This window comes from Capsella rubella, unplaced genomic scaffold, assembly GCF_000375325.1.
Source record: "Capsella rubella cultivar Monte Gargano unplaced genomic scaffold, Caprub1_0 scaffold_5, whole genome shotgun sequence".
Lineage (NCBI taxonomy): Eukaryota > Viridiplantae > Streptophyta > Magnoliopsida > Brassicales > Brassicaceae > Capsella > Capsella rubella.
The window spans coordinates 12,373,815-12,387,952 of NW_006238919.1; the positions used below are offsets into that span (position 1 = coordinate 12,373,815).

At 34.7% G+C, this 14,138-nt stretch overlaps 1 protein-coding gene and 1 pseudogene across 1 annotated transcript; both read right to left on the bottom strand.

Annotated features, from left to right (window-relative positions):
* Nucleotides 1–2,694: 2,694 nt before the first annotated feature.
* LOC17887289 lies at nt 2,695–4,866 on the bottom strand. Its single transcript, XM_006291545.2, has 6 exons — nt 4,442–4,866; nt 3,768–3,971; nt 3,564–3,680; nt 3,321–3,470; nt 3,126–3,184; nt 2,695–2,983 (listed from the first exon to the last, which is right to left on the bottom strand). Exons 1-6 carry the CDS (start codon nt 4,640–4,642, stop codon nt 2,848–2,850), a joined length of 867 nt encoding a protein of 288 aa, XP_006291607.1. The 5' UTR covers nt 4,643–4,866; the 3' UTR covers nt 2,695–2,847.
* Nucleotides 4,867–5,841: 975 nt separating this feature from the next.
* LOC17885296 lies at nt 5,842–8,693 on the bottom strand (annotated as a pseudogene).
* Between the last annotated feature and the right edge of the window lie 5,445 nt (nt 8,694–14,138).

A 14,138-nucleotide genomic window follows, 5' to 3' on the forward strand; every position in this document is an offset into this window, starting at 1 on the left:
CTATTTGAGAGCTATTCACCATTACTCATAATATTGCTAAAATATTTTTAAAAATCTTAATTTAGCAATTATCCTCTAAAACATGATTATACCATTTTGTAATTTTTTTTTATTTCGTAACATTCAATTTTTCAAAAAAATATTCTCAGACTATGAAAATTAATTAATTATTATTTAATATGATGGTAAAGTTCTTTCAAATTAACATCAATCTAAAATATGATGTTAAATACAAATATAGTCATTTGTAAATAAATTCATATAAACAACGCAAATAAATATAAAGATTCTAAAATAAATTATAGCATTGTTGAGGAAAAAATTAAAAAATCTTTCAAATACGAATTATAAAAAACTACATATTTTCTTTAAAATATTTTAAAATTACTATATTACGATTTATATTGAACTTTGTTATCTTTAATTTAAGCTAAAAATATTATTTTCGAAAATCTTTCATTCACCCTTATGTTTTAGACAATGAAATTGCTCAATGGCATAATACATTCATACATAAATTTAAAATTAAAGAAATATAACATATTATAAAATAAAAATCATGAATAAAATTGGGAGATTTGCACAACTAACATCTTTATGATACACTTTTCTACAAATACCCTCTCTAAGTGTCCATTCTCAAAAATACCATCTTCAATGTATAAAATGACTAAATTACCCTCATTTATTATTACCCATGATGAAAAAAAGGAATATTCTTTCCAAAAAAAGAATTTACCTTCCGAAAAATTTCCCGCTAAATTTTCCCGCAAAAAATTTCCTGCCAAAAAGTTTCCCGCCAAAAAACTTTTCCCGCCAAAAGTTTTCCGCAATTCCTTAAAAAACCTTGTAAATATTTTTAAATCCCTTTAAAAATCCTTGTAAATCTTTTAAAAGTCATCCAAAACCTTTCAAAACTTGAGTATACCTTTTAAAACCATTGTTAATCATTTTATAACATTTATAAACACTTGTAAATCCCTTTAAACCCCTTATAACCGTGATAAATCATTTAATAAAAACTTTTGTAAACTTCTAAAACCCTTGTAAATCCTTAAAACCCATTTTAAAGAACTTGTAAATACAAATCATTAAAAACCCTTGTAAACCCTTTAAAACCATTAAAATCATTTTAAAATTTCTTGTAAATATCTTTAAAAACCCTTGTAAACCCTTTAAAAGACCCTTTAAAAACCTTAAAAACTTATAAATACCTTTTAAAAACCTTATAAACCCTTTTAAAACCACTTAAAAACCTTATAAAACTTGTAAAAACGATTTAAAACCTTTTAAAATATTATAAAATATTTGTATCAAATTTCCAAGTAGAAGTTATTATATAGAAGTACCTTATAAACCATATAAAACTTTATAATTTTTCATATTTAAACATGGATAGATAATAAAGGAGATATTTTTGAAAAGGGTACAACAAAAAGGGTATTTCTCAAAAATTCTTTTTAATTTTTTATAATTATTTTTTAATGTTGTTTAAAAATTATATTTGTATCTTAATATTAACAAAATTAGATATAACATGTTGCGACATCTTATTTTTTACTTGACACTTATCATGATCACGTGAGTTAGTAAATTTAAAAACCAAGTTTCGACATATAATCTCGTTTAATTGTTGAACTTAAACCATAATTTTAATTTATAAAGATAAAGCATAATTCTTATTTATCATTTATATACCTAAACCAACAAATAACCTGATTTAATTGTAAAATTAAAGTTTAAACCTTACAAAAACCGCCATATATTCTTGTTAATTATAAATTTTAAATCTCTATCTTATTAATAAACCAAATTGACATAACTAAAATTAGGTTATTTGTTTAATTTTATTAATAATTTTTTATATATAATTCTTTATAATATTTATTTTATATATTTCCTTTTTCGATATGGTTAATAATATTTCTATTTTATCCAAATATTAATAAAATTAGTTACGACACGTGTCAACATCTTATCGTTTATAATTGACACGTGTCACGATCTTGTTAATGGCTGATTTTGAAAACCAAGGTTTATATAATAAGATAATAAATAAAATTAAAATAATTGTAATTTAGTAATTTTACATATTAAAGAAAACTGTTATACGTGTTTTGGCAATTGTTTTTTTTTTTCCTGAAAGATAATAACATTTATATCTTTCTGTATATAATAAGATATTTAGAGTATTAATAATAATCATTTAATTGTAAAATTTCCTTAAAGGAGCATAAAATGATTAAAATCTGTTGAGCATTCTTGTGAATATACAATTTTTTTAACGATAGACTGACTGATAGGGATATACGATACAAACAATTTTGTCAAGAAATAAACAAAGTATTAACCAAAATTCAGACATATTGTTGTTACTTCATTGATAGAAATGAAAGTGTGCTTTATGTTTTGTTGTTGTCTTATCGATTTATTGCTTCGTAACTTTGTATTAGAGAGACCTACGCGTATATTTTCTTTTAGTTTCAGTTGGAAATAAGCCAAACAGGCTCGGCCTGACTAGTAAGTAGTCTCCACCGTCCAACTTACACCTCACATACATTCGTTACTCAGGTCGACGACTCACAGTCACACCACTCACACACACCAGACTTTTGTTTTTGGTGCTCTGCCCTAGTGTGTAATTGGTTTACAAATTTCTTGTCAAAATTTTATCTTAAAAATGATCGAGAGAGATATAGCAAATAAAAAAATATTTAGGATGTAAGACAAAGAATAGGATGTGTATGTGCAAGATGAGAATTCCTAATTTACAATGGAGATTGTCTTTATCCGAATATATCTTCAAAGTGGAAGATGAACTAAAACAGTAAGGGAAACCGAAATTAATCAATCGAGATAGAAGAGAGTAACAATCTTCCGGAGATTTTTGGCTTCTTGACATGTTTCCATGAGAAGCTTACTGTCATGAAACGCAAAGCAGATGATTTGTTGCACTTGTGATATGATGTCCATGTTACAAAGCCTGCAAACCAAAACACCATTTTTTTTCAAGTTACTTACTTAGAGATACGTACGTCTCAGAATATTTATTTCTACAATCTTAATATATATGCCCATTTTCTTCACGGTTTTGCTACTGTGTGTATGAGAAGTGAGTGACAAACCTGCTGGCTTCTAATAATGGTAAATGGTCGTTGTGAGGCTTTTCTATCACGTTTTGTACCTGTTGCAGACATAACAAAGGAGATTTAGTTGTACTACAGCATAACCAAGAATGGATGAGATTCAGATATATAGCAGACAGATGTTAATAGTTAGAGTTTGTTGAAGCAAACAGAATATTGAAACTAGTCTCTTACTTTTGACAGTAGTTCCTGGCTCTCAGGAGGTTGTTTTTTCAGACTTTGAGGTAAGATAACTGTGAGAAGATCCGGTCGCTCTGCTCTAAGTGCACCTCTTATAACAGCTGCGTTGGTTCCAGATGCACCTGAAGTGTATATATGGTTTTTCTGCAAGGTAAATTATAGGGGAAGATGGTTATAAGATGTGGTGGAACAAAAAATATGATTCAGAAGTTGTAGCCTCGTAGGCCAATAACTTACAGTTATAACCATTGCATAGCTAAGAATCTGAATGAGCTCTTGATGCATGAAACCCATATTTCTTGTTCCAAAGAAGCCAATTGATCTAGGTCCTTGTTGTTGTATAGCCAACAGCTCCTGCAAATTCACATATGGTTACAACCTAAAAGGCTAAAAACATTTGATCTTGCGTTGTATTTGGATATGAAAATTAGGTGAACTTACTTGTATATAATCTACATCAGGGATTGGTTGTAGCTCTGACACAGTAACTGAACCAGGTCCTTCAACGATAGCCTGAGCCTGAGTTGGAATCCGGAGTCCGGTGGTGGTGGTGTCTTCATCAGATTCGAACCTACATTTCACATTGTCCTCTTTGTTTATCCAAATATCAACGTCCTCTTGATCCCTCGTGTGTTCAGGAAAGCACTATATATATACCAGGACATAGAAACAGAGCCCCTGGGAGTAAATCATTAGTGAAAAACCAAATGCAGTAGCTGATATAAGCAACAAAGACCATGACACAAAGATTGGTCTACTCATCAAATCTGCTGTTCTAAGAAAACTAAACTTAGCATATATATAAACGGCTAGCATCATGAAACTAGTAACCATCTAGATGGTAAGATAGAATTGATAGCAGTAGCATCAACAAAGGGACCACAGAGTTCTTAATTGCAGATGATAGGTTCAGCGTTAATCAACGTAATCCCCCTAATAAATGCAATGAACTGTTTGAGTTCTGAAGAGAATTCAATCAACAATGAATTTGGCTACAGGAGTACTATTCAATTCAACCTCTATACTAATGAGTAATAAGTCTCCAACAAATTGATGATGCGAATCAATCTCAAACCACATTAATAAATAAAATCCTTGATAGAATCAGAAATTACCATGGGAATAGAGGGAGAGGAGGATCTAAATCGGCGCCGTCTAACAGAGAAAAGTGGAGAAGGACAAGGAGATTGGGAAGAACACGAAGTAGAGAAAGAGGAACGACGGCGATAGAAATTAGGGTTATCAGATCGGAACGGAGAAGGTAGTGATGTAGTTGTAAGAGGTAACAAAAGCTTCAATGGTAGAGCCGAACTCATCTCCACCACGTAACGTACGACGGTCTCCGACAACTACGTTCTCTTGGAAGATGATTTTACAGAGAGAAATCAAAGATTCCTTGGAATATCTGATGAAATTCGTCGGATTTATGAAGAAGAAGATAACACAACGTTGAATATTGAAATCGGAAGATGAAGCTAACACGGAGAAGTGAGAGATGATGATTGATTGATTGCTATATACATAGTTTTACCAGTGACACCAAATTAATTTCCGGTTTAGTTTTGAGATGCTTTTTGGTTCAGTTAATTAACCGCACACTGGATTATAGACACCTATTGGTCCATTATTGCGAGCTTAAAAAAGGATTCTAACTTTTATCAAGTAAAATCTTAGAGGGTGTTATTGGATACTGTATTTTAATTAGAGTCTAACTCTAAACCAAATCTAGTGTTATTTAATAAATGATTTTAAATCCTTTACTTAAATCAAGTGTTATTGGTTCTTATAATTATAGAATTTTCATTAAAAGAGTTTAAAATCAAGTGTTATTGGTTCTCATATTTATATTGTTTTTATCAAAAGAGTTTTAAATCAAGTGTTATTGGTTCTCATACTTATAATTATTAATCAAAGTCTTATGTTATTCAAGTTTGGTGGATTTTCACAAATGATATCATTTGAAAGGATTTAAAATGAACATGAAACTGATTTCATATGTAAATTATGTCAATCCAAAAACCAACCTTCTACATGAGATTTCACAATCAAATAAACAAAAGTTTCACCCTATCACTCAACGTAATACACATAACTCATCCACCCAACATTTTTCTCTCTTCCTCATTTTCTTTTACGTAGTAGTGTGTCCGTTAAAACAAATATACACACTACGTTCCTCATTTTCCACCCAAAATGAATTTGGTTGCTGTGTGATTCATTTTCGTCACTTTGTTTTTATACTAATTAATTTCCACCTTAAAAAAATATGCTAGAACTTCAAAACAGAAAATGAGAAAAAAAATGTGATAATAAAAAGTTTGGTAGAATTTCATTGAAATTGTGAAAATCATTTGTTATAGAATTCAATTCTATTGTTCAAAACAAAGGATATCATTTGTCATTGTAGAAATACACTTCCACAGATTTGTTAAAATGAATCATAATTCAGTTTAAATGAACCCATATTTTAAAAGTCTTATGATTTTTAAAATCTAATGCAGTTGAATTTAACTTATACAACCAATAACACCCCCTTAGTAGTTCTAACTCCATCCAATTCCAGATAACAAAATTTTTGTTCTTTTGGGTAAGATTTAATATCTCTCTTGTTGATCATATAGTTTTGAAGTTAAACCTTGCTCCATTATATACCAATCTCGCCTGTTCTTTTTTATTGTCAGTCAGCTCTGGTTCACTGGGCATGAACAGTTACCGGTTTTCCCCGCCCCAAAGAGAATCCCCTTGTGCCATCTGGCATCCGTGGTCCTGGTGGCGGCTGTTGCTGTTGATTCCCCATGCTCACTTCATCTGTCTTGTTCCTTTGACTGTTTGAAGGATGATGATTTCCACGCCCACTATGGTTCTGGTTCTGCTTTGCATTTTCGTTTTGGTTTTCACTTCGTCCTCCTCCTCCTCCTCCTCCTTGTACACGGTTATGCCCTCTTCTCTTCTTGTGTCCTTGTTCTTCCTCTCCCTGTTCATGTATAAAAAACTGAGAATCTGAGGAGAAGAAAAGCTAAATAAGTTTTTAAAGTGTTTTTGTCTACTTACTACTGTCTGCTCTTGTACATGACCATCCCTTTCTCCGCCACAATCTTCAAATTGTTTATCATCGGATCTCATCATCGCATCATCTTCTTCCTTTCTTCCTCCTCCTTGAAGAACATGGTTTGCCTCTTTTGTCTGGATGACCAAACACAACAAAAAGCGGTTGGAAAGCTGAGGCCGGTGAAAGCTATTAAGTGCTGTTTAAAATCCCTAAACAATGTTTCATGTACCTATGTACCTGATCCTGCAGCATCAACCGTACCCTAAGACCACTCCTCCAACTTCTTTCTTCATTTAATTCAGCAACCTGCAATATAACATATGCCTACAAGTTATCACATCGTCAAAAAGAGATGTGACATTATTTAGTCTGGGATGAGACCACAAGAGACTTACTGCTTTCTCTGCCAGCTCAACTCTCTCATACTCAACAAAGGCGTGTACCTAATTATACAAAGTTACAAACAAGGTAAAGAAACATCAAATTTGCATAAAAGAAGCACAAAATGCAGCTTCCCCTATTTTCAAATCCAAAATTCAAAACCAAAAACAACATAGCGAGCATCTTAGTCACCTTGTTACTGAAATCAGTTTTTCCTGATTTAGCTGCTGATGGAAAACCATAGCCAGTGTTTTGTGGCTGGCAGGTCCTAATGTGCTTCACACTGACAAATAAATGATCAAATTTCAGAGACTCTGCAGAAAATCGCAGCTGGTCTAGGGAAAAAAAGAAGCAATTCTTCGGTTTATAACATAGATTAGCTGTACCTTCCAACAGCTGAGAAAATCTTCATGAGATTTCGGTAGCAATGATCCTCAGGTAGATTTTTGGCAATCACTATTCGGGACTGGATATTAGGTTGTTATTACAAAGTAAGTACATGATCAAGTTTCTCATAAATGGAAGCTAAAATACTTTGCAAGATGCAAATTTTTTACAAATGATTAGTAATGGGAATGTCATAAAATGGTTGAAGGAAGATCTACATATATATAATAACAGAATGGCTGAAATGAACAACCTGTAACTCTTCAAGAGCAATTTTTGGTAATGGGACATATGCGTCTCACTCTCTGTCCATCTTCACTAACAACCTGTAAGGTGAGTTCAAAGTTAAACTAGAGTTCTTGACGTTTAAAAATGTTATCTATTTGACAAATTGGATAGAGTAGCCAAGAAGAAACAAAGAACAAATAAAACAAAATTAGCATAAGGGTACCCACAAGCTTGGAGGAGTTTTGTAGCACTGTGGCAAGCTGGGAGTTACTGTTGATGAATGTTTTAATTTTGTTGAAAGATGCAATTACATTTAAAGGCACTGAAAATAACAACACCAAAAACTAAGTTTCTGAGAAAACTAGAATGGTGACGAGAGATCAGATAAGTTCCAGAACGAATCATCATTGGCCAAGTAGGACGTCACAGTAGCTAAGACCATTAAGATCTTCATTAATTTGACGAATCAAACGCACGATGGATCCACAAATCGTGCTCACAACTTTTAAGGGTTTCTATATCTGAGATTTAGCATAGACATCTTACCATATCCTTGAGAGTCCTTGCTGATAAATCTCATTAGAAGATCTGTTGTGGCCAAGTTCAAGTCACCGAAATAGTATTCGACCTGATAATGATTGATGCAGCCATTAACTTGGAAGCAAAGCAGAGTATTTTCTAGGGTACTTGATGAGCAATGGTCATGAAAGGGATAAAAAAAGCAGTAAAAGTTGAAGCTTTGTACCTGGTTCACTATCTTCTGGACTATATCCTCAGGCAAACCACTCTTAGGATCAATGGAAGCAGAAGCTCCGGTTTCGGTTTGATCCTTCTTCCTGCGGTCTTTCCGCCGCTCGTGGGGTCCAGTAACGGGAATATGAAACGGAGGCGGAGGAGGGTGGTGGTGGTGGTACATATGAAGAATCCGAGGAGGAGGGATCATCATCCTCGGCGAAGTAGTTCGACCAGGAACGAACTCAGGAGCACTAGCGTTGAGGCGAGAAGAGGAGAGAGTTGTTGAGAGTGGAGGAGCTGGGGAAGAAGAGTGGGAAAGAGACAGAGCATCGGATTGAGGAGGAGTAAGGGAATCTAGGGTTTGTTGATTAGACATTCTTGGTGATGAAAAGATTACAACGAAGAGATGAAGAAGAAGTAATCCCAAACAAAATTTTAGGGTTTAGTGAATGAAGGATTTAGCAATCAAGAGAGTATAATCACCGGAGCAAAAATATTAAACTTCTGATTCACCGGAAAGATGATCGGAGAAGACGATCAAAAGAGAGAGAGAGTGAAGCAATGTAACAAACTTTATTAATCATCAAAAATCTGTTTTACAAAGCTTAACCAAAATACATGAAGTGTATTCTGTATTTATACCATTAACCAATACTCAATAACCGGATCTCTATTGATTCTTGATAACCGGAGTTAACCACCTCATTATCTCAATATACCCCCCTCAAATCTTTATTCTCCAATTGTCTGGTTGGGGAGATAAAGATTTGACAATGACATCTTTGAGAGTAAATGATAGAACGGTCCTGGATGTAATGGTTTGGTGAGGAGATCAGCATGTTGATTGTCTGTACCAACATGCATTGTCTTCAAAGTCCCTGCCTTAAGCTGATCTCTAACTGTGTGACAATCTATCTCTATATGCTTGGTTCTCTCGTGAAAAACCGGATTGTTAGCAATGTGTAGAGCAGACTTATTGTCACAAAACAATTTTGCAGGACAAGTAACTTTGATATGTAAGTCTCGTAGAAGTTGTTGCAGCCAAATGATTTCACATGTTGCTTGTGCCATACTTCTATATTCCGATTCAGTACTACTTCTGCTAGCTACTCCCTGCTTCTTAGATTTCCATGAGATCAGAGATGTACCTAGATAGATGCAGAAACCAGTAATAGACCTCCTAGTATCACTGCAACGTCCCCAGTCCGCATCCGAGAAAGCATTGAGACACAACTCAGAATCTGCAGCATACATCAAACCTTGACCTGGATTAGCCTTGATATATTTGAGAACCTTGTGTGCTGCTTGTAAGTGTATATCAGTGGGAGCAGAGATGAACTGGCTCAACTGATGAACAGGATAAGTGATATCAGGTCTGGTTATTGTCAGATAAAGCAACCTTCCAACCAATTCTCGATAAGAAGTTGGATTTGGTAACAGATTTCCTTTATCTTTGGTGAGGTGCAGGTTTGGATCCATTGGTATTGAACTTGGTTTACATCCTAAGAAACCTGCATCTTCCAATAAGTTCTGAGCATATTTTCTTTGACAGATTGAAATACCTTTTGATGACCTTGATATCTCCAATCCAAGAAAGAATCTTGCTGGTCCAAGGTCTTTAATCTTGAATTCAGACCTTAACAACTGCTTCAAATCTTCCACTGCAACATCATCATTACTTGCAATCATAATATCATCCACATATACTAAAGCAGCTATGAATGATGTATTGGTAATCTTGACAAATAATGTGTTGTCTGCAGGAGATTGAACAAAGTTAGCTCCTAAGAACACTGATGAGAGTCTTTTGTACCACTGTCGGGAGGCTTGCTTTAGGCCATATAGAGATTTTAGTAACCTGCAAACCGGGTTTGGAGGCAAACTCGTTCCCTGTGGAGGTGTATAACCTTGTGGTAAGCTCATAAAGATCTCCTCATCTAAGTCACCATGAAGAAATGCATTAGACACGTCCATTTGTGTTAAGCTCCATCCTGTAGCAGCTGCCAAAGCAAGCATGAATTTTACACTTGTGAGTTTGGCAACAGGTGAGAAAGTGTCTATGTAGTCAATCCCTTCTTGTTGTGTAAACCCTTGAGCCACCAGCCTAGCTTTATATCTCTCTACTGTTCCATCAGGATTGTATTTGATTGTAAATACCCATTTACATCCGACAACATTCTTCCCTGGAGGTAGAGTCTCCACCACATAAGTTTTATTCAGCTCAAGAGCATGAAGCTCCTCATTAGCAGCTTTTGTCCATTTATCTGATTTCATAGCCTGAGCAAAAGTCTTAGGTTCTTTTTCTTGACTGTAAGCAAAGATATAAGATTGATATTGTGGTGTGAATTTATCAAAAGAAACCACTGACTGTATAGGATATGGAGTTGTAAAAGGCTTAAAAGAAATTTGAGTATGAAGAATAGGAAAATTTTTCTCTGGTAAGGAAACTGTAGAAATATTAGAAATAGTAGAAGAAGTAATAGAAGAGGAAGTATTAGAATCAAGAGAAATGAAAGGTATTAGTGAACATTGATACTCAGACAGATAAGTAGGAGCTCTAGTAATCCGTTTAGGCCTAGTAACATGTACAGAATCAATCTCTGTTTCTTGTGTATCGACAGTAGTTGCAGGTAAAACGGTACTAGGTGCTATAGGTGTAGAAGATGATATGCATGCAGGTTCATTAGATGCAACAGGTAATTCATCTCCATTATCATCAAACATAGACAAAGAATCAACAAAATGCAATGGAGCAGGCATAGGTAAGATAGTATTTGGAAACATATCAACTGCTTTAGACAACAATTCTGTTCTTTTAAAAGGAAATGTACTCTCATGAAAAACAACATTACGAGATATTGATATGGAATGAGACTCAAGATCTAAAACTTTGTAACCTTTGTAACCTGCTGGATAGCCTAAGAAAACACATGGTTTGGCCCTAGGTGAAAATTTATTTCTAGTATGCATATGTGTTGATACAAAGCATAAACAACCAAAACTTTTAAGTAAAGTATAATCTGGTAATTTCTTGCATAAAATTTCAAAAGGAGATTTGTTATTCAACAAAGGAGAGGGTAAACGATTAATAAGGAAAACAGCAGTCATTATGCAGTCACTCCAATATTGCAAAGGAACATTAGATTGAAAGAGAAGAGACCTAGCTACATTTAACAAGTGTTGATGTTTACGTTCTACTACAGAGTTTTGCTGTGGAGTATAAGCACATGAATAATGATGTATAATGCCTTGTTCTTTTATAATTTCTGGAAAAGCCAATTCAGGAGCATTATCTGATCTAATCGCTTTAATTTTGGCATTATATTGAGTAGAAACAAGTTTTAAGAAAGCAGGGAAAACAACTGCAACATCACTCTTATTTTTCATCATATAAACCCATGTCACTCGTGTACAATCATCAACAATCGTAAAGAAATACCTAAAACCCTCTATTGATTCAACACTAAAAGGACCCCAAGTATCTAAATGTATTAAATCGAAAGGTAAAGAAGACAAAGTATTATGAGAAATATAAGCTAATCTTTTCTGTTTAGCTAAAGGGCATATAGAACATTGAGATACATCAGGAGTTAAGCTTTTAAAAGAAGGAATGATGCTAACCATTTTACTAAGAACACTAGATGAAGGGTGACCTAATCTTTGATGCCACAATATTCCATCAGACAAGACAGACTCAGTTACAGAACATACTGCAGGAAGTGATGGTGAGAGAGTTGAATTCTCTTGCTCAAGAATGTATAGATTGTTGTATTCTCTACCCCTCCCAATCATCAAGCCCTGAGAAAGTTCCTGAATAAGACAACAAGTAGAAAAGAAATGAGCAGAACAAAACATGGATTTAACCAAACAACTAACACTGATCAAATTGAATTTAAAATCAGGAACATGAAGTACATTATGCAATATCAATGTCTGTGAAATGCAAATTGTGCCAGTGTGTGTAATAGGGACCCTAGTACCATTTGGAAGTGTGACTGTGATACTAGAAACAGGTATTAATTCCCTAAACATTGCTAGATCAGAACACACATGGCTAGAAGCTCCACTATCTATAATCCAAGCATCATGCGGTAAGAAATTTTGTAAAGAAGAAAGTGTATGATTTTGGAATGTGAGATTACTATTCTCATACTTAAGACTAGTTGAAGGAAAAGGAATGTTACCAGAGGTAGAAGTTGCAGCCATAAGACCATGCTCAGTTATCGTTGCTGTATTGCTAGAAGTAGCTGCAGGCTCTTGAACTTTAACTTGTGTATTAAATTGGGAGATAAGCTGTTGAATCTGTTGGGGATTATAATCCTGACCATTCTGTACATTACTAGTAGAAGAACTAACAGCATATGGTGTATTAACAGGCTGAGTTGCATATGGAGAGTGCACAGGCTGACTAGCATACTGAGGAATCACAGATTGAGAAGCATACTGAGAAGGTATATACTGTGGTACTGCATACTGATAAGAACCATCAACAGAAGCTGGAACATAAGAATTTGATTCTGTATAGACATTGGCTATAGCATTTGCCTTCTGAATAGGATCATAAGGCATCATCTGCATCCTTGGTTGTTGTTGAGGCATCCGAGGTTGAAACTGTGATGTCTGCATCCTAGGCTGAACAACCAGCTGATTAGTCTTCTGAGTTTGTCCATTAGTCTTGTATCCAGGTGGAAATCCAATAAGTTTGTAACACTTCTGAACAGTATGACCAATTTTCCCACAATGTGTACATACTGGCTTCTGATTCTTCTGTATATTGTATGCTGCAATATATGCCTCATCTCCTTCATATGCCACTGGAGTCATAGCCTGAAAAGCAACATTATCCATCCTAGTAGGTGGTTTGATCATTCGCTGTCGCTCATCTTGAGTTATCATATGAAAAGCCTCATCAATTGTTGGTATTGGCTTTAACATCAAGATATGTCTCCTTGACTGATCATAGCTCTCATTTAACCCCATTAGAAACTTAGTAACACGGCTACGTTGCTGCAACTTTTCCCATTTGACTGCAGCATCGCACTCACATCTACCACAAGTGCACAAAGGAAGCTCTACATAATTTCTATGTTCTTCACAAAGAGAAATCAATGCCGTATAGTAAGCTGAAACATTTAATGAACCTTGTTCAATCTTACTAAGCCTCTGTTCTATATCAAATATCCTAGGTGCATCATCTTGCTTAAACCTAGTAATCAAACTCGTCCACATTCCTTCAGCAGTCGAGATATACAACAAGCTCTGTCCTATCGTCTTATCTACAGAATTCATCAACCATGTACTTACAATGTCATTGCAACGAGACCAAGTGCCATAATCTGGATGAGCATCAGGAGGTCTCGGTATAGTGCCGTTGATGAAACCGAGTTTATTTCGAACATTCAAAGCCATCCAAATTGATCGCTTCCAAGAATAGAAATCCGATCCTGTAGTTAGCCGATCTGAAACCAAAACAAGCCCAGCATGATCATTACTGTTGAGATAATAAGGATTCTCATATTGATCAGTATGAAATCGATGCATATCAGGTGCTCGAGGTATCGGATTAATCGGATTTGGCGGATTCGGCGGATTCGGCGGAGTCGGTGGATTTGGCGGAATCGTAGCCATTCTCACTCAGTCGTAAAGAATCAAGAAGTGTATGACGAAACAAGAAATTAAGAAGAACTCGTCAACACAAAGGTCAATGAAAAGAAGTGATTAAAAAAAGTAGAACGAAACAGAAGAAAACACCATGGATTAGCTCAGAGATCAAAACAAGAACGATCTGCACAATCCAGGTAAAAGAAATGATAGAACAACTCATCGTTGATACGATACAATCTCACAATGCGTCCGATGATATCAGATAAAGCGGAAGAAACATTTGCACAGCTCTGATACCATATTAAACTTCTGATTCACCGGAAAGATGATCGGAGAAGACGATCAAAAGAGAGAGAGAGTGAAGCAATGTAACAAACTTTATTAATCATCAAAAATCTGTTTTACAAAGCTTAACCAAAATACATGAA